Below are 22,816 nucleotides of genomic sequence, written 5' to 3'. Positions count from 1 at the left end.
CGGATGAATCCGATTACAACTGTACCGGGCAGATGGCAGACAGCCTGTATGGCGTCGTGTGGGTGAGCAGTTTGCTGATGTTGACGTTGTGAACAGAGTGCCCCATGGTGGAGGTGGGGTTATGGTATTGGCAGGCATAAGCTATCCACAACAACACAATTGTATTGTATCGATAGCAATTTAAATGCAAAGAGTACCATGACGAGATCCTGAGGCCCATTGTAGTGCCATTAATTTGCCGCCATCACCTCATGTTACAGCATGATAATGAACAGCCCCATGTTGCAAGGATCTGTACACATTTCCTGGAAGCTGAAAATGTCCAAGTTCTTCCATGGCTTGCATACTCACCAGACATGTCATCCATTGAGCATGTTTGGGATGCTCTGGATCAGCGTGTATGATGTCAATATTAATGAACGTTAATTACATTTTGAGCAAAATTATTAATCATATCACTTCAGTAAAAAATTTTTAAAGGGTTTAAAGACCTTATATTAGAGAATATGTAGCCTCCATTTAAGAAAATCCTGAATAACCTAAACATTTGAATTGGTATTACCATCATTGGTGTCACTACTCCTACTGGTGGCACAATGGTATCATAATGGTAAAAATTATTCTGCAGTATTAGTTGATTTAAAATGGGAAGATGTACCCAAATACATTTAAATAAATGATGTTCATTTTTTCAAAAATGCCATGCCGAAATGTCACCGCAATTCAAGAATGACCATTGTTATCCTATTTTAGCAGAGGTCTTGTTTTTTCTTTCGTTGTCCGTTTTGGCTTGGCAGTGGTGCTCAGAACCAGAGCAGACAGTTCTGTTGTGTGGGATAATCAGTATGAGTTAAGCAACACGTGTGGCAGCCAAGCCTGAACACATCCAGGTTCACACTGCCTCTGCAATGCTGCATTCACATAATAGCAATCAACATCTAACAGAGAATCCACTGCCAGGACACAGCACTATCTGATGCAGTCAATAAACTTCTGGAAGAACTGGTCCAGGCAGCTAGCACTTACAGCAACCCCCTTCATCTGACTGTATGTTAGTGTAGCTATAATAGAATTAAACATTCTGTTAATCTCATCTGCATTCCATAGGCTACCATTAATTGAGGTTGCACTGACACTAATAGACAAGTTTAAATGTGCACGTTTTGTTGCATTCATCACTCTTCTCTCACATTATTTGAATTATTACTAATATTTTGGGGTCCTGAGTGAATAATGGGACATTGTGAACCAGCCTATAGCTGAGAGAGAGAGAGAGACAATGAGGAGGTGGTGAGGCAGTCAGCATTGGGTGGAAAACCGTGGTAACGAACAGGAAGCCGCAGAGCGTGTAGGAGGTAAGGCAGAGGATAGCAGCACTCACGTTGGCCCGGCAGCTCTGGTATTTATAGCCTGGCTGTGGTCGGGACCAATATGCTCCTCTGTCTTGTGTAGTGCAAGAACAGCAACATTGGAGGGGCTGCAAAACTGTCAATCTGATCAGACAGGTCTGGTGAATAGATGTTTTGAATGGCATGCTTATCTCTGGCATGTTTTATTCTGTTTGGGCCCTTGCCTTTGGTTTGTAGACTTAAAGTAGCCTACATACAGTAGCTTTGGCTTATTTCAGAGAACAAATGAAAATGTAAAATCCCTATCTTCAGGAAACATGCCCCCAGGTATACCTCCATTTTCTCACATCCATGTGCACCCCATGGTGCCATCCCAGACCCCAATGCAGCGAATTGAGAAGTAGCGCCCTGACTCAAATCACAAATAAATTAAAGGGGAAACTGGCTTGTTCTGCCCACGGTGCGTCCTTTCTCTCATTTGAAACAAAGCAGATGTCCTTTCTTGGGTTAGTTTAATATTTGCTCGAACTCAGGTTCCTGCAACTGTCAGTCTAACTCTTACACCAAGTGTAGTCAAGATAACGTGACAATAATACCACACGTCTTAAGAGAATGATTGAAAATACAGTAGACCTAGCCTACCCACAAGATTTTATTTGATTTGGCCTACTTGTCCACAACAGGGTGGTTATGATGTGAACTATACTGTTGCTTTACCGCCACCCACTGGACTGCGGAGAAACTACTCGAGGCATGCACACACACAACTTTAGTTATTTATTCATGACTCACACAGATGCTCATAAACAGAGAGGGGAAGGGAGGATGACGCAATGCAGAAAGAATGGCGCCAAGTGCAAACCGTAAAAACCTTAGTCTCCCGAATACAAGCCTACTAATCTCACGTATGAATAAACAATGGGAGTGATGTTTACATGCTCCTCTCCAAAAAACCTCAAGATGGAATTTGTTAGTGAAAGCTCAAAACGTCCACGTCATCGGCAACAAGAAGCTGGGTACTTTTAACTCAAAGAAACCAAAAGTGGACTTGTGTTGATTTTCTGTGTCCTCCGCCCAGAAAGAATTAGCGCTTCATGCTAGAATATGTTATCCAGTGAGAGCTTTTGTTCCTAACCCACTACAGTATTTTAGCTGTCAAACTTATGGTAATGTTGCAGAAGAGTGTAGGAGGGAGATTCTGAGATTTAAGAAGTGTGCAGGAGGGCAAAGGACAAAGGAGTGTTTCGTTTCAGTAGAAAAAGCTGTATGTCAATTGTGGGGGTGCCCATGTTGCTGGGGATCAGAAATGTCTGGTGCGAGAGAGATAGTTTGAGGCTGCCAGGGTTCGAGCAGTGAAGAAAGTGTCATGCTGAGGCAGTGAGGAAAGTAGATGGATGATGGGCAAAGGGTTAGGGAGACTGAGAGGATCCCTGTGAGTAGTAGTAGGCCAGTACAGAGTGACCCGAACAGTTTAGTAATGTTGGCTTCTTGGCGTTTATTTCTATAGTCATTAATTGTATGTCACAGATGGAACGGAAATCCCAGAAGATTGATTTGGAAGTAGTAGCAGTTGAGATGTTTTTGGGTGTCCGAGATTTTAGTACAGAAGAACTAGAGGGAGATTTGAGAGAAGGGATCCCATCCTCCCAGAGCGACAGCCTGGTGTAGAATCTGTTAGGGCCAAAGTAGTGGGAAGAGGTAATGGGTTTGTTGGGGATAGTGGCATATATGTAGGGTTAGATGGTGGTCGAATACATTTTTTTCCATTCCCCTTTTCCCTTTTTTTGCAATGTCTATCTGGGGACTACGGTAATTGGAAAGATCAAAATTTACTGGGGGGGGGGGGGGGGGGGGGTTACTGGTCCAATTCAAAGTGTCATAAAACAAAATGCAATTCCATTCCCCAATATTAAACATATTTTCACATGACGCTCCCCTTGCACTGTAAAATAAATTGAACATCCTCTCCCCTCTCAGAATGAACTCAAAATGATGTTTATGACCAAAAACAACAATAACTGTAGCGACCATGTGTTTATCAATGTGTATACGGCCACTTCAGTATGCTTTTGTGGCACCGTCGATGCCACACAGGGCTACGGGCCAGAAGATTGAGAGTTTGCGGACCTCCACAGACAAGCTCACTCTCCCTGCCTGTTTCATTACTTCACTATCAGAGCCAACTGCAGACAATGATCAGCTAGGGGAATCAGATTTTATACATTTTGATTCAATATTTACAATGATATAAAATATATGCAACTATTTTTCCACCAACAGGTTTCTGTGCCAATGCACCACATAACCACTAAACAAAGCATACCGACTTCAGGCACTTTAGTATCACAGTTTGCATTTGCAACACCACAATAAAGAGACTATGTCAATATCGACAAACAGAAAATATCCCTCCCTACCTTGTAGGCTTACCCAATATCGAAGGCTTCGATTGATAATCTCCAAATGTCAAACTTTTTGGTGTTTACTAACAGATGTCTTTTTTCATTCATCAGTTGGCCACTGCACAATTAGGATTAATTGATTGACTTTATTTATCAGTTAAAAAAAGACATTTATACGCAAAGATTTTTCAAAGTGACCGGGATTGCACAATAAAGTTGGGACTTATTTCCATTGTGGTCCCTATTTTTTTACACAAATACATATTCAATTTCATAAATACAGACGCAATACAAAGATACAGACAAAAAGATGCTCAACCTCCAGATAAGTCTGAGAGGGGAGTTTAAGTATAATTCTTACAAGCTTGTTTGACTGGTAACTTATTCTTTAGATGTTTGGGACTCCTGGTGAACCATGATGTGCATAATCAAAGTGACATTGGACTTTAGGGTGTCTATAGCTAAGTTTCCATCCAATTCACGACAGATTTTCATGGGAATATTCTAAAATCTTCATAAAAACATTTCAGAGTTTCATTTAGGAAAATGAAGCGCCGATTTTAATTTACAAGACATTTGAGAAATTTACCAGACATCCATATGCATTCAGATCGGACCTGGAGCAAACAGCTCCATCAATAAACGAGGGATGTTGGCCAAATGAGCCACATTAACGTGTCCTTAAAAACAGCTATAACAATGACAAAAATCACTATTCTTAAAATAATAATGGTCCACCTCACGGTTCCGCTGTCAGAGATTTGAGTACTAAATGTATCAGGACATTGCATACTTAGGCCTATAGGCTTAGGTGTCCACTGTATGATAGAAATATTTGAAGAAATATATATACAGTGCGTTCGGAAAAGCATTTAGACGCCTTGACTTTTTTCACATTTTGTTACTTCACAGTCTTGTTCAAAATTTATTAAATTATTTTTTTCCCCTCATCAATCTACACACAAAACCCCATAATGACAAAGCGAAAACAAGGGTTTTAGAAATGTTTGCAAATGTATATAAAAAAATTACAGAAATACCTTATTTACATACACTACTGTTAGAAATTTTGGGGTCACTTAGAAATGTCCTTGTTTTTGAAAGAAAAGCACATTTTTTGTCCATTAAAATAACATCAAATTGATCAGAAATACAGTGTAGACATTGTTAATGTAGTAAATGTCTATTGTAGCTGGAAACAGATGATTTTTTATGGAATATCTACATAGGCGTACAAAAGCCCATTATCAGCAACCATCCCTCCTGTGTTCCAATAGCACATTGTGTTAGCTAATCCAAGTTTATCATTTTAAAAAGCTAATTGATAATTAGAAAACCCTTTTGCAATTATGTTAGCACAGCTTAAAACTGTTGTTCTGATTAAAGAAGCAATAAAACGGGCTTTCTTTAGACTAGTTGAGTATCTGGAGCGTCAGCATTTGTGGGTTTGATTACAGGCTCAAAATGGCCAGAAACAAAGGACTTTCTTCTGAAACTTGTCAGTCTATTTTTGTTCTGAGATCCCATTCAATGCTGTGTACTACTCACTTCACAGAAGAGCGCAAACTGGGTCTAACCAAAATAGAAAGAGGAGTGGGAGGCCCCGGTGCACAACTGAGCAAGAGGACAAGTACATTAGAGTGTCTAGTTTGAGAAACAGACGCCTCACAAGTCTTAAATTGGCAGCTTCATTAACTAGTACCCGCAAAACACCAGTCTCAACATCAACAGTGAAGAGGCAACTCTGGGATGCTGGCCTTCTAGGCAGAGGTCCTCTGTCCAGTGTCTGTGTTCTGCTGCCCATCTTAATCTTTTCTTTTCATTGGCCAGTCTTGAGATATGGTGTTTTCTTTGCAACTCTGCCTAGAAGGCCAGCATTCCAGAGTCACCTCTTCACTGTTGATGTTGAGACTGGTGTTTTGCAGGTATTGTGTGTAGACTGCTGAAGGGGGGGGGGGCAATTGAATAAATGTTAGAATAAGGCTGTAACGTAACAACATGTGGAAAAACGGAATACTTTCCAAATGCACTGTACATAGCCTATATAAAGGAAGAGAAGCCTAGGCCTAACCCCAGAGAGATAGAGAGAGATATGCCAGGGGCATGCTACAACACTGAGATTTCTTTATGCCAGAAGGCTACTGCGTCTGTGATTTAGATATAGACGTACAGGAGGCTAATTCATAAAAATTCTATCTAAATGTTTTTTTTTATAAAGACAAGCATTATATTGTTAGATAAGAGTAACTCTGGTAGGCCTGAAACAGACTTCCTCACCTCAAGTTCAAGTGTTGATCTAGTTGGAGCTCTGGGGCACACTGCCTTCATATCATAGTCCTGCAGTAGCTAAAGTTTAATAATAACCATACCAAACCTCCACAAACGTTTCTAAACTTTATTAGGGTAATATAAAAAGTAAGCCAAGCCATTGTTTATAGGGAAAATATGAGTAGAAGGGTGAATGTAAACCAGGGTCAAAACACACTACCCTCCCCTGGGCCCAATAAAAAAAAATATTTTGGACCACTGACCCCCTCCCCCAGTCAATTTAGATGTCCTCTACTACATGCCCCGCGCACCCTATGTGGTTCCTCTGGCCCACACTACAGCACAGTTGCGGTAATGCACCAATGTTGGATGCCAACCGCCCCCAAAAAAGCATTAGAGGAGGCCGCTAGCTAGGGTACACCGGTACAGTAGTATTTAATCAACTCCTCCGTCATCCGTTTGAAAAAGGTCAAAGGTAATCGTTTTTAAATGTTTGCATGCTTTTTCTCCTTAGAGAAAACAATAGCTGATTCACAGCGGGTGTGGCAGACTTCAAAACTTTTCCACAAAGGACACTTCCTTGTCAAACGGAGGCTATCGTGGAGGGGAGGACAGTCATCCGTTTGCCTACTAACGAGGACGGACATTTTCCAAATGAGAAAACCCTAGCGTCCTTTTCCCCGCCTACTTAGCACTGCTTTCCCACAGTTCTGGTAACGTTACGGCGAGGGAAGTCGCTAGCTAGCGAAGGCAACCCAACACAGCGTTGCACTATAAAATATTTAAAAAATAACAAAAAAATGTAGAAACTTTGGCAAAGGGTAAAGTCTACAAAACGCAGTCCACTCTGTTACAGATTCTAGTTTTGGAAAAAGAAAACTGTATGGAGATCAAATGTTTAATCAATGAAAAAATTAGCAAAATGTCGGCCAAAATCCATCTTGCTCCGTTTTCTCCCACTGCCGGCCAATGGGCTTCCTTTCATCACCATATTTGGTAGTGAGTGGAAACGCCAACGGATGCTTCACATTTATACATCCGGTGCAGTATCCACCTAGTCTATGGCACATCAAATCAAATTGTATTTGTCACATGCGCCGTGAAACGTTTACTTACAAGCCCTTAACAAACAATGCAGTTCAAGAAATAGAGTTAAGAAAATATTTACTAAATAAACTAAAGTGAGGTCAATATAAACATGCTGGATGCCCATTTGATAAATTGTTCAGCAGTCTTATGGCTTGAGGGTAGAAGTTGTTAAGGAGCTATTTGGTCCTAGACTTGGCGCTCGGGTGACTGGAGTCTTTGATCATTTTTGGGGCCTTCCTCTGACACCGCCTAGTATAGAAGTCCTGGATGTCAGGAAGCTTGGCCCTAGTGATGTACTGGGCCATACGCACTACCCTCTGGGTCAAGATGCCGAGCAGTTGCCATACTAGGATGCTCTCGATGGTGCAGCTGCAGAACTTTTCGAGGATCTGGGGACCCATACCAAATCTTTTCAGTCTCCTGAACTGTCTTGGTGTGTTTGGCAGTGGGCGCGGTATGTAGCATGTAATAACAGCGGTCTGCAGGTAGATTCTTTTTTTGTGAACAAAATGTGCAATTCACACTCTGACCTGTGAAAGGCAGCAATACGCAACAAAGCGTCTATTATAACGGAAGACCACACGAAGAAGAAGAAGAGCTCATAAACAGGAGCCATTTTAACATCTTTCTCAGACGGCGCCAAACTACACAGAGGTGAGTAGAGATCCACCCAATTCTAATAATTAGCGGGGGGAAACCTAGGCCTAGTAAACATGCATTGTTAATTTCGACCCTGCAGTTTGCGTTCCTATGGGAAGTTATTGTCTTTGACAAATTACTTGCTAGCCAAAGTTAGCTAGCTCTGCAATTTAGACAAGCTAACGTTTACTAGTCGATGAAGGAGAATAGATTAACGTTAGCCTTTGATTAACGTTACTCGATCCCAGTTCGCATGTAACTTGTCCTTCAACCTTACTCTATTTTGAGTGACTATTTTCACTCGTATTTTCACTATTTGACGTTACAGCTGGATGGTATTTCAAAGTCGGTCTAAAAGCAGCGTTAACTAGCAAACGTCAGTTACTACAGACCCTACAAAATGGCCGTTCGTTACAGTACCGTTAATGCACCTACGTTAGCAGGCTACGATTTTTGCACTGCGTGGCAAGTAATGTTACTTGCTGCCGCTCTTTAGCTAACTTTAACTACCCTTTAATACGCTAGTTTACGTTGCAGGATGGGCAATATCTGGGCCATGCCATGTGTACCGAGTGGCTTGAAATGACTAATTTGACTGGTTTAGTTGGCTAGCTAACTGGTCTGGCTTTGTTTGGGACTGGGAGCTGTGGGTGTTTGTCTAGCGTCGCTATCTAGTTAGTTAATCGCCATCTTTTGAGAATTCCCAACATTCCCGTGTAACTAGTTAGTTAAGTTGGCTAGCTAAATTATACATTATGCATAGCTAGGTAGCTGACTTTACTGCACGGGTTAAAACATGGCTACTCCACGCATTTGAAATCGAGCCGATGGGTGGAAGAAAATGGCGTTCTCTCGCTTAAAATGTATGGCATCTCGTGGTGCCATCCGCAAGCCAGTTGGTGATTTTCAAACTTTTTTTTACAGGACTTGGTCACATTCTTGAAACAGCGAGCATGTGTTGCAATGCGCAGATTTATGAACTATGTTTGCAGGTCATACTCTTAATTTTTTCCCCTTCAAGATAATCCAAGATGTCTGACGAAGGGAAGCTTTTTGTTGGAGGATTGTGTTTTGACACCGATGAAACTTCACTGGAAGAGGCATTTTCAAAATATGGAAACATTGCTAAAGGTATGTTGCATCCAGATCAGGGATTTTTCTGCCATTGTAATCTTTGGGCGGGCCGTTTTTTTAAATTAAAGAATACAATCGGGATGGGGAAAAACGTGCGAAATGACTAAACTCCACCTAATATATATTTAAATCTGATAATAATCACCAATATAATTAGTCAGTGAATTTAATTCCAAAACGAAAGAATTTGAGAAAAATTACACATTAGCCATGGCGAAATGCACGTAATAGCCGGAAATGTGGTGTTAATGGTTCAAAGGTGACTTTGGTTCTGGTGTTATACTTTGTATTCAATATTAAAGAACAGCTTCTGAATAACACAGAACATCTTAATTCATGAGAATGTTCAGGATTTACCATTGCTGAGATCTTATTTTCAAGTGATGGAAAAGGTTGCGTACAGTTCAATGACAATTCCCCCCATCACACTTTGTCCAATATCTTAAGGCTGGGTTGCGCATATCATGAAATTCAGGGTGATAGAACACAGATAATTCAAATAAAATATACTTTAATGAAATGAATATGCATATTAGCAGTACATGAGGGGTTACAGTAACTTAAGCTCAATTTTAAGTTATGGTGGTCATATTAACAAATCTAAATGCTTTATGTGAAATGATTTGTAACAATTTCTGTAATTTGTATACTGTTTGAAAAATTATAATAAATGCAAAAAATAATTGGGGTTAAATGCATGTATAAACAAATGTTTCCTGGTCTTATCTGATATAGGTGAGACACTCCAGAACACATTTCATTTTAGAATTGTTTTGGGGGACTATCTGTTCCATGTAGTGAATCTGTTATTCAATGTCTTTGTATGGGCAAATAGTAGTAAGGTCAAACATTTTCCATTTTCTAGAGTCTTATTCTAAATCAAATGGCTAAATGATCCTTGGTATGACTTAAACAATTCCATATAATTTAGAACCCTTTCCCCCCGGAAGAGTATGATGGGTTAAGCTAGATATGTTTTGCATGGGCTGCTTCTCAATCTGCTGATATCGCCTTTCTGTGGTGAAAGGTGGCAGAGCTAGAGCTGGTTTTGTCAGACCGTGAGATCCTGAAAATCAGTTTTCTCACATAGTAGTGTCTAAACGCTTTGGCCTACAAACTACTGACTAATCAATTGGAAGATGTCACAAACACATTGCTGTTCTTGCTCTAGGATACCCACAAGACTCGTTTGAAGTTGGTACAGCCTCTCTTGCTGATTTCCGTCTGTAGTGTCTCACCGGTTTTGGATGCACACTAATATACCTTATTGGAAAGCTGAGACTCTCACGAACACAATGGTGCTCTCCGTTTTGCTCTGATGCCCCCAAGCCTCGTCTGAAAGTCCCTGCTATTAGTCTTATGATAAATGGGGTGTATAAGGATTTTAGTGCCTACAATAAAGGGATAAATGGATGTTCAAGTACAGTATTGATACTTTTAGACATGGCTAACTACTGCATGTGTTCAAATGATTTATGCATTTTGATGCCCACATTGGCATTTAGTGAGAATGGATTTGTTTACTGCTGTTTGTAGAATTCTCGCACAACGTCAGTTTGTCTCATTGCATAACATTTACACCTGAGAAATTATCTCTGCGCCATACAAGAATGTATATAATTGCAGGAAATAAGCTGAGAATCTCTGCTTATGGCAAATTGTTGGTTTAAATGTAACAACAAAATTCAATTGTTGCTGACCACTCCCCTTTTGAGCCAGAAAAAAACCATCTGTTTCTTCTTGTGCAGTCTAGAGTGGACTTTCGCCATATTGTGTCAATATTTTGAGTGGGTGGTTGACGTTTTTGTTTTTTCAGTCGACGTTGTCAGAGACCGAGAGACGCAGAGATCCAGGGGTTTTGGCTTTGTGACTTTTGAAAACCCAGAAGATGCCAAAGACGCAATGGCTGCAATGAATGGCAAGGTGAGGGGATGGGATGGTTTCTCAGACAAATGCATATCTTTGGCTGACGTAAATCATTGGTATTATAGATTAAAAAAATTCTCCTGTTTAGTCGGTCGATGGCAGGATGATTCGTGTGGATGAAGCTGGCAAGTCAGGAGGAAGATCTGACCGCGGGGGCGGCTTCAGGGGCGGTTCTGGTGGCTTCAGGGGTGGTTCTGGTGGCTTCAGAGGAGGCAGAGGAAGAGGTAAGTGGTTAGCGTCCATTTGCTCCACGCCACAACCATCCTTTTTAGTGTAACTTGCTCCAAAGTGAAGGTCCTTTGACTGAAATCATCATAATTTTGTCCTAGGTGGTGGAGGTTATGGTGGGGGAGAAAGAAGCTATGGTGGGGACCGCAGCTATGGCGGGGACCGCAGCTATGGGGGGGACCGCAGCTATGGGGGCGGCGGGGACCGTAGCTATGGCGGTGGCTACAGGAGTGGTGGGGGAGGAGGATACTCCTCTGGGGGTGGCAGCGGAGGTTACAGAGAGGCCAGGTAAGAATGTTGCATGGTTATCTAAGTACTAAGTGATCAGTCTTCTAGTTTTAATAACATAGGATTTAATGTACAGAAGTTATTTCTAGGGTAATCGTGTACCTGAGCCAACACGTATTTTCCTTGGTTTCTGTTAACCAGCTTTCATTTGTCCCCCTTTTTAGGAGTGGAGGAGAAGGTGGTTATGGTGGCCGCTCTGGGGGATCCTACCGAGACAGCTATGACAGCTATGGTAAGTATAATGATGTAGCCTAGTTGTTGATCTCACTGTTAGTACGAACTAGAAATGTTTAGGAGGAACTGGACATGATTGCATAGACTCCCAGAACGACCCCTGTAAAACTTTGTTGCTCAGAAACCGAAAGCTTGTGCCCTCTTCAATTAGTATGTTAATATACTCACGTCTGCTCAAAGAATCAAACATTTCTTTGAAACGATGGATATCCAGCCCTCTACCACCCTATCCAAAAGCAGAAAGACATTCCTAGATTTTTTTCACTCAGTTTCCTTTTGAAGAGGAATAGGTTCTTTCAATACCCTTGTCCTGGTGCTTTCCTGTTGCAATGATAACTGTGGCACAAAATATAAATAGGCTCTAGTCTACTGTGAGAAATGTCAGAATGCTGCAGTGCCTTTACACTTGTGCCTACTTCTTGTCCTCAGCTACACACGAGTAAAAACAAAAACAAACTTCCTGATTGCAAGATCGTCCCATCGCTGGCTGTTTTTTTAAAGATGCGCTCTTCGAAGACTTTTTTTTTTCTGTTTGTGGTATCTGGTTCTAGTGTTTTCTTTAACAAATCAGCATCTTTAGTCCTTTTTTATCGTGTTGAAAGTACTCTTCAGGATCTCTGTCCTCATGGCAGTAACTGAAATCCTGTAGCATTTAATTACTGTAAGCCTTGATGCTCAGTAAGGGTCTGAGTACCTTAAGCTCAATATGCCCTCCTGTTGCAGGGAGAATGCACTGGGAGAATCAAATTTGATAATTTTATAAAAATGCCTTTGTTTGCAATTAAACCTGTTTCTACTGTTGAATCGTAACCTGTTCAACACAGCCTGATAGCTTCTAAGACAAATTCAATGTTCCTGCTCAATCGAAATACTTAAATATCAGTAGCGACATGTTTCCATTTAATCTCATTTTTAACTGGAGTTGTAGTGAATTCTGGTCTTTAAAAAATGAAATCTATGAAATTTACACTAGAAGCTGGAAAAGCTGTGATTGTGCTCTAAAGACATTTTGCTCCTTCAGTTCTGTAATGCATTCCTTTAGTGTAGCAAGGTAGGAATGCTAAGTGGGAGCACTGGTTTCCAGCAGACCACCTTGATATTGCTAAAGATTTGTCAATACTCGGTATCCAAAGAGTGAATTACTTTGACTGGTGAACCTACTTCAGCTCATTGGGCTGTATACTAGGTGTTAGTTGCAGCCTTCTGCAGTTGGCCTAAGGTACTTTGCTCTTTGCAAACATGTGCATAATATGCTGATGGACTGAACGTTCACTCTCAATGTTACTTCAAGGATATGTGCTCTCTGTTCTGTTAACCAACACCTAAGATTTTTTTGTATATCCTGGCTTCATGAAGCCTATTAAACAACCCCGTTGAAAATGCTCTGATTTATTGTGCCTTCAAAGAACTATAGCCTGTTCACTAAGCCAGCTGAATGTTATGTAATGTGAGTGGTAGAGGGATTTAGTAAGTGGGTTGAGTGAAATGATGGCATAGTCTGCTGGAAAGGGTATTCTGCAAAGCAGGATTTCATTTTGCAAGGGTGGCTGGGTCTAAGTCATTTAGGAGTATTGGGAGGTCCTCTGAATTAATACTCAAAACATGCTAAAGGGTCTACCCTGATGCTGAAGCTAGTCAATGTACGGGTGGCTGGGGGTGTTGAAAGCAGAATAGAAATGAAATGTCATCCTGGTGCTGGCACTGGTTCTTTTATAACGCTTCATTGCGCCCAAGAGCTCTACTATCGTTTTGGAAATCAACAAAGTCCTTGGAGAATGAAGTGTTGTGCCTACCGACATGTGAATCCTCTCTGGTGAATGCTGCTCTCTTGGCTAGTTCATAAGTGGATATAGGCCAGTAATGTGAGGTAACGACTTTTGCTCTCCTGTTCGCATCCCTCAAACAGTTCTCATTTTGATGTCCATCTTATCTACCTTCAACTTTGCCCAAGCACCGCTGTCACTTCCTCAGGCCCTAGACGTTACTGTTCAATACCCAGAGTTGCATGAGAACGTCCAGTAAAGTATCCAGTTTTTGGAGAAGCGTTTCACCCTGTCCCCATTAGACCGAGGGGACTACTAGAGCCTCAGAAAATCAACATTGAGCTTTTGAAAATTCCATGAGCAGTCAAGTCCCTAGTGTTAAACAATATTCTCCTAAGTTTGATCCATCTGTGAAACCAGTGTTTTGTACTGTTCTCCCAGTGATTGCAAAGTTGTCTTCATCTTAAATTCTAGACTCACCTTTTTCTTGTTAAGTTTATCACTATGTACAGTTTAGTATACATGTCTAGCTTTCAAGGCTTGTGGTTAATATTGTCTAGTGCTAAAAGGTAATGCCGTTCTACACATTTGTAGTTCTTTGTTAGGTTGATATTGATAAGCAAATGCATGCCTTGTCATTGTTGCTCTCAAGCTGTACTCAAAACTAATTACCCTTCTCGTTACACGATCAGGTTAAGCGTTGGATGTGAGCAACTAACTCAAGGCTTGACTGCGACTGGTTCCTGCCGACGCTTTCTAGGTGGGTGTCCTCTGGCATGTGTACTGAATGCCTTGCTGCTGAAGTCATGGGCCCTGTTTTGTGTTCCCCCTTCATTATGAAATCACTGACTTGCCGTGAATGGATTGGTGAAAGCAGTGTTGTGGAACCCTACTTTCATCTATCCTTTAGGGGGATGGCTTATCACTAAAGTTTTTGAATTTATTAAATCAGTGCATGTTCAAACCTTAAATCAATTGATCTAAGTAACCGAATAGAAAAAATCCTGATCAAAATCTTTTCGAGCTAAATGGCAAGTGTTTGCATGGGCTGCGTTTCAGTCTGCGTTCTGGGTCTGGTGGAAGGGTGCGCTACAGTAGTGTTTGTCAGATCATGAGACATCCTGAATCAGTTTTCTCACAAGCATCTGAACGGTTTGGCCTACAAACTATATAGACCAGTCTACGGACATGGGAGACTCAAACACTTTTCTTTTGCTCTATGGCCCCCACAAATGTTACATTACATTTTAGTAATTTAGCAGACGCTCTTATCCAGAGCGACTTACAGTAGTGAATGCATACATTTCATTAAAAAAAATCGTACTGGAATGAAAGTATAGAGGTTGTGTGGCTAATGCCTGCCAGAACTACGCCTGGATAGGTATTTTGCGTTTCACTTAACTGTCAGTCGACAGTGTGGCATGCAACCATTGGTTGATGCATGCATAGTCTGAGCAGGGGAACACTACCAATGGCTACAGCCATTTGGACGCATGAATGTGTATTAAATCGTATACAACGTTGTCCTTGGGTCAAATTTTCAGACGGTTGTGTTTAAGGGGTTTTAAGTCGGACCATCTCTTGCCATTCATCCAGTAATGGATGACTCCCATTGGAGAGAAGCATTGGGCTTGTTCGACATTGCAGCAGACTAGTCAAGACTGGCGGATCTTCAAATCACCTTGAATAATAGATAATTACTCATTAGTTGTAGGTCAGTTCAGATGCACTTTCTTGACATTTTTGTGGACCAGCCTCAACTGTTAGCAGTAGCACATACTCTGACTGGTACAACTGACTTGGTTTACAAATCTAGCAGTGCAGTATGTACAATAATCCTGTCATTTTATGGTTTCTTCTCGTGCTAATTGTGACTTCTATTCCAGATTCAGCACAGGATGGCTTGCCCTGAAACGGCAAACTGCTCCTTGGGAGGTCGCTACCAGGAGAGATCTTGAAGGCTGAATTAGATGTGCTGCTGAACTGGACCTGGGGTGCATTCAGCAGGATGCAGTGTCTTTGAATGATGCGATGGAAATATGCTGTGTAGAACAAACATTACACTCTGACAAGTATAGTAAGGAATCCTGTCTGCTTTATTCATGGCATTTCTATCTGCTTTGTTAGACGTTTGGCAACTGAACGTGGCCCTGACTCAAGACCAGCCTTAAAATGTGATTGGAAATCAAATCTGGTACAAACATGCACAATACTATTATTTTTGCATGATAATTAAATGCTGTATGCAGTGGTGTGAATTCATGGATGCCAAAGGAAGCCAGGCTTCACACGAAATAAAATATTTAAAAAAAACATTTTAGTCTGTTTCAAATTGTTTCTTCAATTCCCCAGAGGTTGACTATTACAGGAGAAAGTGTCAGAGCGAGCTGAACACAACCTACGCATAGAGAGGCGATCTGATGCTGTCTGGTCCAAACGAGTATGACATTGTTGCTGCCTGTAACTAGCTAACGTTGCCCATGAATGGAAGTTAGGCGAGCAAGAATTTTAGCCAGGTAGCCCAGAACAAATAAGTGTGTACTGTATGACATGGTGAGACTTTCGTCAACATCGTAAAGGATGGCACTGTCGTTTCTCTACAAGTAGGGTGAGTTAACATGTTTTTTACTTTCATGAACACGTGTGCACACAATAAGAACCATGGACACGCATTTAGCTTACGTTAATTGGACTAAGTTTTGTTATCTTAGTTGTCACTATTAGACTAAGCAGAGGTGATTTGATAAAACTGCTGGAATAGTGGCGGCAGCGCCTGTTTTCTTTGCGACTTGCGGAACTCGTTCTAAATCCGTTTCAGTTGTCTGAAATTAAGTTGCTTGGCCATGCTGTAGGTCATGTTAGTGTACATGCAATATGCTCTGGACTTCACTGGACAGAGGTTGCTATGTGGTTTTGTGATTAAACAAAAATAGTTGAATTTATTCTGCCACTGTCTTCTCAGCCTTTGGGCGAGGCATATGAATTAACAGGTTATTGAGCGCAAACAATTATCACAACACAAGTTGTGGTTTTAACCATGCACTGCTACTGGCTGTATGTAACAAGATACAGCATGCACTACCTGTGTTACCAGTATACACAACACATTATTTTGGTGTAAAGTCATCAAATTAACCATTGGCTGGTCAATTAATTTGTTACAAAGTTGTTGCGTCTCTGGTATATTTGTTATAGGACATTCCTTTAATGTCAACATTTAGCTATGTAGTACAGGACACTAAGATGTAACGCTTAGCTTTTTATTTTTATTTTTTAGATCTCATGTTGGAAACATGATTTGACCTTCATATTGTCCCAGAAAAGGCATCGACTTAAATGAGCCCACTCCACGGGCAGTTATACTTTTGAGTTTACGTATCAGTCTAGTTGATTCTCCAACTTAACATTCATGATTTCCCGACCATTGACTGATTAAAAGCAAATCGAGTTAAATTAATATGCTGGGTCAGATGGCGTGTATCTACTTAATATTAATAAGATGGGCGTAACCGCAAAGGTCTCATCAATACATAAACCAGGAGGCCCCGCAACTCATTCGTTCCCATCTACTGCAGGTCGGTCGGAAGAGTCTCACGGTTTTTGTCGGCGGTAAGAGATTGTAATAGTCTTTTGTGTTTAAACTTTAAAATTAGGGACAGTAACAAGATGGTGTCGCGGTAAATTAGGGTCTGACACCGGAGAAGTCTGAACGTGGCTATATATGTAACTAGCAGTTAGCCTACGATAACATTCTCATGATTTGTAAATTGATTTCAAAGTCAATGTATGTCCAATTATATTGTGGTGGCATGCGACAGTCCCCCTTTCTGGCATTCGTCGTTAAAGCAAGGCAATGCCATCCATTTTACTCTGCGAGCGCGCTCACTAGTCGATGCAATGACGCAGTGATGGCTGGCTACCAGGGGCTTCCATTACATTACTATAGCATTGTAAAGGCCGTTGTGGTTTAGCTGGACAATGTTGAACAAAGGGAGTTGAATCTAGCTAGGCATAGTACACATGGGGGCGGGGAACTGCATTGTGTACATACACCAGTTGGCTAGTTTACTGATTCAAATAAAAATCGCACCACGGTCATCCGCTTGTTCAGCGAGGCGTGCTTTTTGAGAGAACGCACATTTCCTTTCCGACGTAAACCCCCATACGCGTTTGTGCTTCTCTCGCTCGACTATCTCAAACTCTGCCTGGATCGCGCTGACCTTTTAATTTTTATTTTCGCAATACAAAACACTTTCTTTTATTCCAGCCATCAACTGTTAGCTAGAATTTAATTGTATTACTGCGTGTATTTGCACCATTGCAAGAACAGAACATGAACAGGTGTTTGAATCCAAAAATAACCTGCTACTAGTTAACAATCTGAACCACTGCATCCATAATAAACATGTTATTCCCTTCTACAGTGGTTAAAAGGAAGGATGTCTGACGAAGGGAAGCTTTTTGTGGGTGGCCTGAGCTTTGACACTAATGAACAGTCATTAGAAGATGTGTTCTCCAAATATGGGCAAATATCTGAAGGTAACTGTTGGATATTGGGTGCAATGTAATTCTTTATTTGGGCATGTAGTCTGCTATTTGAACATGCTTTGAACGTCTATGGTCTAACTTTTTTTTTCTTTTTTTTTTCTTCCTCTGTCTAGTTGTTGTAATTAAAGACAGGGAAACTCAGAGGTCCAGGGGCTTTGGTTTCGTCACCTTTGAGAACCCGGATGAGGCCAAGGATGCTATGCTGGCCATGAACGGCAAGGTGACAAATTAAACCGAAACTCTGCCCTGGAACACAACTCTTTGACTGTGCAATGATGATATTAATGGTGTATTATCTTCCCACCCAACCGTATCTGTGCCAGTCACTTGACGGCAGACAGATCCGTGTCGACCAGGCTGGCAAGTCTGGCGGTGGTGGCAGGTCCGGAGGCGGATTCCGAGGGGGCTCGTCGGGTGGCAGAGGAGGTGGAGGAGGATACTTCCGTGGAGGCAGAGGTGGTGGTGGAAGAGGTGGGCGTGGCTTCTCACGAGGCAAGTTTGTTGTTTTCTATCCTCCAGCATCCAGTTTCCCTCCCATGTTTTCCTTGGAGTGACTGACAGACACCCCAGTCCCAACCCTACAAAGATGTCCCCACACCTTCGCTAGCCTGGGATTCTGTGACTTGCAGAACTAACCAGAAGTAGTCAGTGCGTGCACCCTGTGCTCTGACCCTCCCCTCTGGTCCCACATCCTTAATAACCACTCCTATCCCACTGGGCAAAAACAGGTTGAATTAATGTTGTTTCCACATCAGATAATTGTTGAATCAATGTAGAAAACTGATTAGATTTGAAAAAAGTAATGAACCTGGATATCATCATTTTTTAAAAACCTAAATCCAATGACATGGTGAATTTTTTGTTGTTGATTTTATATTAGTTAACAACTCAACCTACTGTAAGTCAAAACTGGACGTTGAACTGACGCCTGTGCCCAGTTGGATGTCCTCGTGTCTTGTTTTTGTTTTGCAGTGACTGTTGCAGTTGTCTGGTAGCTGTAGAGGTTTGATTGAACCATCTCTTAGCCTGATAGCATGTCAACACTAAAGTGTCCAATATTCTCTTATCAACTAATTGAACCATAATATGAATACATGTCTGCTTTTAGTCCACCTTGAGGCAGCTGTTGACCACAAGTTCTATTACAGGTGGTGGGGAGCGGGGATATGGCGGTGGACGTTACGACAACAGAAGTGGCGGCTCATATGGATCAGACCGAGGCTACTACAACAAAGACAGGTGAATGATACACCACCTCGGATACATAGACGTTACATTTGCATATACATGGCTATGTTACGGTCGATAGAATTTGAAAAGACCTGATAGATTCTATAAATGAATCTTAACACATTTCAAGAAGCAATGCGCCCATTTTTGATAGTAAGCAAGCAGTTTTAGGAATAATGTTTTTTCAATTTGATATTACTCAACTGCTCATCCAATTCTTGTTTACTGATGTACATTTCTTCTTCTGCCCACAGAGCGCAAGGAGGAGGATATGGAGATCGTTCTGGAGGTTCGTACAGAGATAGCTATGGTGAGGCTTCTTATAAGCTTACACAAGGGAGTGAGGATAGGCGGCCAATCCGGTGCCTGGACAGCCACATCACTGCAAGCTGCCATAGATATGTATTCGGCCAATCGACACCAGAGCTGTGGCAGGTCCTTGACCTGTATAGCAGCTGGATGGACTCCACTCAGACTGGGTTTGCCCCCTCTATGGTGTTGGGCCAACCGATGGATGAAAATATCTGTTAATGTATTGAAATAAGTAATTTTCTCAATGTATGAAGCTTTCCTTTAGTCATATGTAATGGAGAAATGGGGTCCCTATTCTCGTTCTTGCCTAAACATATTAAGACATACACCCTCCCAAGTTACACTTTCGTCCTTCACAATATGCCCTATATAATTCATCTTAAAGAAGGGTTGCAAATGAACCCAGTGGTGGGTTCACTGGGCATTTCCAACAATCAAATGCCCTACCTGGTTAGTATTGTAAAATGGGAGTCATTGGTGCTCATTAAAGGTATGTGGTATATGAAAGACCCAAGATGCCACTTCAGCTCAGCATCCATTCCATTAGGGAGCAGCAGTGGAAGAGAGGGTCTGCAGATGGGCCTTAGTGTGCTTGTTTCCCTCCTTGTTGGAGAGCCTGGGACCTTGTCATTAACCACTAGGCTTTCTCTTCTCTGAACAGGCGGTGCTGTTCTCAGTGGTGCACAGTGAGGCTGCCTCCTGTAGTTGAAATATGTTGAACTGAAGAAACAATATGTTGAAGTCCCAGTTTAGCACTGCAAAAAGCCAAGGTAGGCTCTCGGTCTGCAACCGTCTTGGCGCGAGCTGTCAGGAGTTATAGCATCAGCTCTCTACTTCCTGCTTTTCTTGTCATAAGCTTTTTCTGTCTTGCAGCAGCTTGTTTGTAGAGGTATATTTTACTTTGCTTCTTTGCCTTGCAGTACTAGGATCTGCATACACACAGTGGAGCCAGTCACCTTTCTGGTTGATGTAATCTGTTATTTGCAAGAGTAGGAGGACAATTGTCCTATGTCTGCTCTTGTTTAGTTCTTCAAAAAAAATTCTGTCCATGGAATATACCAAGGTAATATTGCTTTTGTGAAGCGACTTTGCTGAATGGAAACAACGAGTTTCTACTCGGATGGCCTGCCTTCAGATGTTTTTGTCACAGTGCCGTTCACACCAGCATAAATTGCTACCAAATCTTAAGTATCTTCAAAAGGGATTAGCGTTCAGTAGCAGCAGGGCCCCTTTCGAAAGACGAGCCTCATACCTTCCACAGAATCATGGTAACCTGTGTGTTTTCCGACTTCCTCTACAGGTGACGAGGGCGGCTGGTAGGACGGAGGCGACCGGATGTTTGTCGTCTGGGCACGGCCCCTGGCCCGGCATGGCCTGGTCCCAGCCCAGGGCCTGCTGCTCCGCAACACTTTAAATCTTCTGAAACCGACCATGTAGATAAGAGCAGTCCTGGATAAGTGCGGGGAGGGCTGGCTTGCACTCCGAGCCACCCACCACCGGTCTATTCCAAGTTTTTGTTTAACTTTCTGATCCTACTTATTTGTTATTGAAAACTGCAGAGAACTACTTTTTAATTTACAGTTTTTGTGGGTAGCTCGAAAGAGCAAGGCTCGTGCTGTAGGCCGTTGCCTCACTTTGGGCCATGCACGCAAAGAGGCACAACCTAAAAGACAGGGAATATATCTTGGATAGATAATGGTACCGCTTTTGTAGTTTTAACTCTGCTTTGTAACAAAGTACAAAAACGCTTGCACTTATTTTGTTTGATTGACTGTTTTGCCAACTGATAATGGTGATGAGCCTGAATGAGGTAAATGCACACAAAGGTCTGAAACCATCACCACCATGTCTGCGCTGTTCTTCCTGACTGAGAGAGGAGAGTATGAGTTGAGACGTTCTCTAATCGACCGGGCTTGCTAGGATCGCTGTGGGTTCCGGTAAATGAGAACCTGCTCATTGGTTTTCTGGAGCACTAACCTGTTGCTTGAATGTCCTGTCTATGGCAGGTTCTTGTCTAATTTATTTTGGTTTCTACTGAGAATGGTCTTTATTTTATTAGCTGCACATTTTAAATAAGGAATGTTTTTTGTGTGTATCTGAGTCACACAATGGTTTCAAGTACACACAGCGCTGAATTAATGTGAAGTGGGACAGTTCTACTTGCAAGCTCTTTTCAACAAACATACTTTCTATGAGGATACAAATGGAGTGATTTCACAACTGTTCTCGTCATTGCATCAGATTGGTTTTGTATTAGATTTTTTTAAGCGTTCTGTATCTTCATGGTTGTATTTTTCCTAAATAAAAAAACATTTACAAATCTGTTGCCGGTTTGGACAGGTTTCATAACATACGGATATCCATATTCTAGTCATCTGCAAGCGTTAAAAAAAAGGTGACCTAATAGCTATACACTCAGTGGCTAGTTCATTAGGTAAACCACCCCATTCACGAAAATGGTTCGCTCTTACAGATAGTAAGTCAGGTGGCTGCGGCTTGCTATATAAAGCAGGCATTGAGGCATTCAGTTACTGTTCGATTGAAAGTTAGAATGGGCAAAACGAGTGACCTAAGCGACTGAGTGTGGTATGACCATCAGTGCCAGGCGCGCTGTTTCCAGTATCTCAGAAACATCCGGCCTCCTGGGCTATTCACGCATGTCTAGGGTTTACCGAGAATGGTGTGACAAACTAAAAACATCCAGTCAGCGGCAGTCCTGTGGAAGAAAACAGCTTGTTGATGAGAGGTGAATTGCCAGAATCGTGCAAGCTAACAGGAGGGCCGCAAATCAGGGCGCAGTACTACAGTGGCTTGCAGAACGGCATCTCGGAGCACAACTTGTCGGTCCTGGTCACATGGGCTATTGCAGCAGATGACCACACCGGGTCAACGGTACAGGCTGGTGTGGATGTTTTCCTGGCACACGTTAGGTCCCTTGATAACAATTGAGCATGTTTCCATGCCCCAAAGAATTCAGGCTGTTCTGGATGACCGGTACTAGACGTGTGTACCTAATAAACTGACCACTGAATACTTGAGATTCTATTGAAAATAGTATCTGGGTAGAAGTGTGTGTATATATGTGTGTATATATATATATATTCATTTAGTCAAGGTACTCAACATGCTAATGAATAAATAGAAGTCATGCTAGCTATTTCAACATCCAGGCAAGAGTTTATTATTTTCTGGAAAGTCATGTGAAAAGTAGCAGTTTACTGTTGGATGGTTTATAGGCCATGCATGTATATAACAATTCCAGCAGAGGGGGCTGTTGTCCTGTAATCCATTGCATGTGCAGAAAAAACTACCCTGGAACTCAGAGTATTCTGTCTCCCTGAGGTCCGATCAAACCAATGATTCGCCAGTATTCAACAGATCTAGCCTGGCATGCCAGGGCTGATAA

The 22,816-nt window shown here is 41.8% G+C and overlaps 2 protein-coding genes across 8 annotated transcripts; both read left to right on the top strand.

The window, feature by feature from the left end:
* The first annotated feature begins 7,641 nt into the window (after positions 1-7,641).
* On the top strand, positions 7,642-15,635 carry LOC115158214 (cold-inducible RNA-binding protein B). 3 transcript variants are annotated; one of them, XM_029706886.1, is made up of 8 exons: positions 7,642-7,762; positions 8,769-8,878; positions 10,698-10,804; positions 10,896-11,031; positions 11,137-11,323; positions 11,488-11,555; positions 14,013-14,080; positions 15,207-15,635. In XM_029706886.1, exons 2-7 carry the CDS (start codon positions 8,779-8,781, stop codon positions 14,015-14,017), a joined length of 603 nt encoding a protein of 200 aa, XP_029562746.1. In that variant the 5' UTR covers positions 7,642-7,762; positions 8,769-8,778; the 3' UTR covers positions 14,018-14,080; positions 15,207-15,635. The 3 variants fall into 3 exon arrangements, with proteins under 3 accessions (XP_029562746.1, XP_029562745.1, XP_029562744.1); XM_029706885.1 differs by lacking the exons at positions 14,013-14,080; positions 15,207-15,635 and adding an exon at positions 11,987-12,939; XM_029706884.1 differs by lacking the exons at positions 14,013-14,080; positions 15,207-15,635 and having other exon boundaries at positions 11,488-11,736.
* A 157-nt stretch (positions 15,636-15,792) lies between these two features.
* Positions 15,793-21,732, top strand: LOC115158215 (cold-inducible RNA-binding protein B). 5 transcript variants are annotated; one of them, XM_029706887.1, is made up of 7 exons: positions 15,793-15,928; positions 17,745-17,859; positions 17,982-18,088; positions 18,192-18,360; positions 19,017-19,107; positions 19,353-19,408; positions 20,711-21,732. In XM_029706887.1, exons 2-7 carry the CDS (start codon positions 17,760-17,762, stop codon positions 20,728-20,730), a joined length of 543 nt encoding a protein of 180 aa, XP_029562747.1. In that variant the 5' UTR covers positions 15,793-15,928; positions 17,745-17,759; the 3' UTR covers positions 20,731-21,732. The 5 variants fall into 5 exon arrangements, with proteins under 5 accessions (XP_029562747.1, XP_029562750.1, XP_029562749.1 ...); XM_029706890.1 differs by having other exon boundaries at positions 15,794-15,928; positions 18,192-18,339; XM_029706889.1 differs by having other exon boundaries at positions 15,796-15,928; positions 19,353-19,387.
* The last annotated feature ends 1,084 nt before the right edge of the window (positions 21,733-22,816 follow it).

This window comes from Salmo trutta, chromosome 22 (assembly GCF_901001165.1).
Source record: "Salmo trutta chromosome 22, fSalTru1.1, whole genome shotgun sequence".
NCBI classification, from domain to species: Eukaryota; Metazoa; Chordata; class Actinopteri; order Salmoniformes; family Salmonidae; genus Salmo; species Salmo trutta.
The sequence above is the reverse complement of the archived record's forward strand: the minus strand, read 5'-3'. Positions and strand labels throughout refer to the sequence as shown.

Excerpts from the sequence above, each read along its gene's own strand:
- LOC115158214 (XM_029706884.1), top strand. The coding sequence starts at position 8,779 with ATGTCTGACGAAGGGAAGCTTTTTGTTGGAGGATTGTGTTTTGACACC. Across the intron at positions 10,805-10,895 it reads TGGCTGCAATGAATGGCAAG|TCGGTCGATGGCAGGATGAT; the intron begins GTGAGGGGATGG and ends TCTCCTGTTTAG. Across the intron at positions 11,324-11,487 it reads GGAGGTTACAGAGAGGCCAG|GAGTGGAGGAGAAGGTGGTT; the intron begins GTAAGAATGTTG and ends CCCCCTTTTTAG.
- LOC115158215 (XM_029706887.1), top strand. The coding sequence starts at position 17,760 with ATGTCTGACGAAGGGAAGCTTTTTGTGGGTGGCCTGAGCTTTGACACT. Across the intron at positions 17,860-17,981 it reads ATATGGGCAAATATCTGAAG|TTGTTGTAATTAAAGACAGG; the intron begins GTAACTGTTGGA and ends TCCTCTGTCTAG. Across the intron at positions 19,108-19,352 it reads GGCTACTACAACAAAGACAG|AGCGCAAGGAGGAGGATATG; the intron begins GTGAATGATACA and ends TTCTGCCCACAG.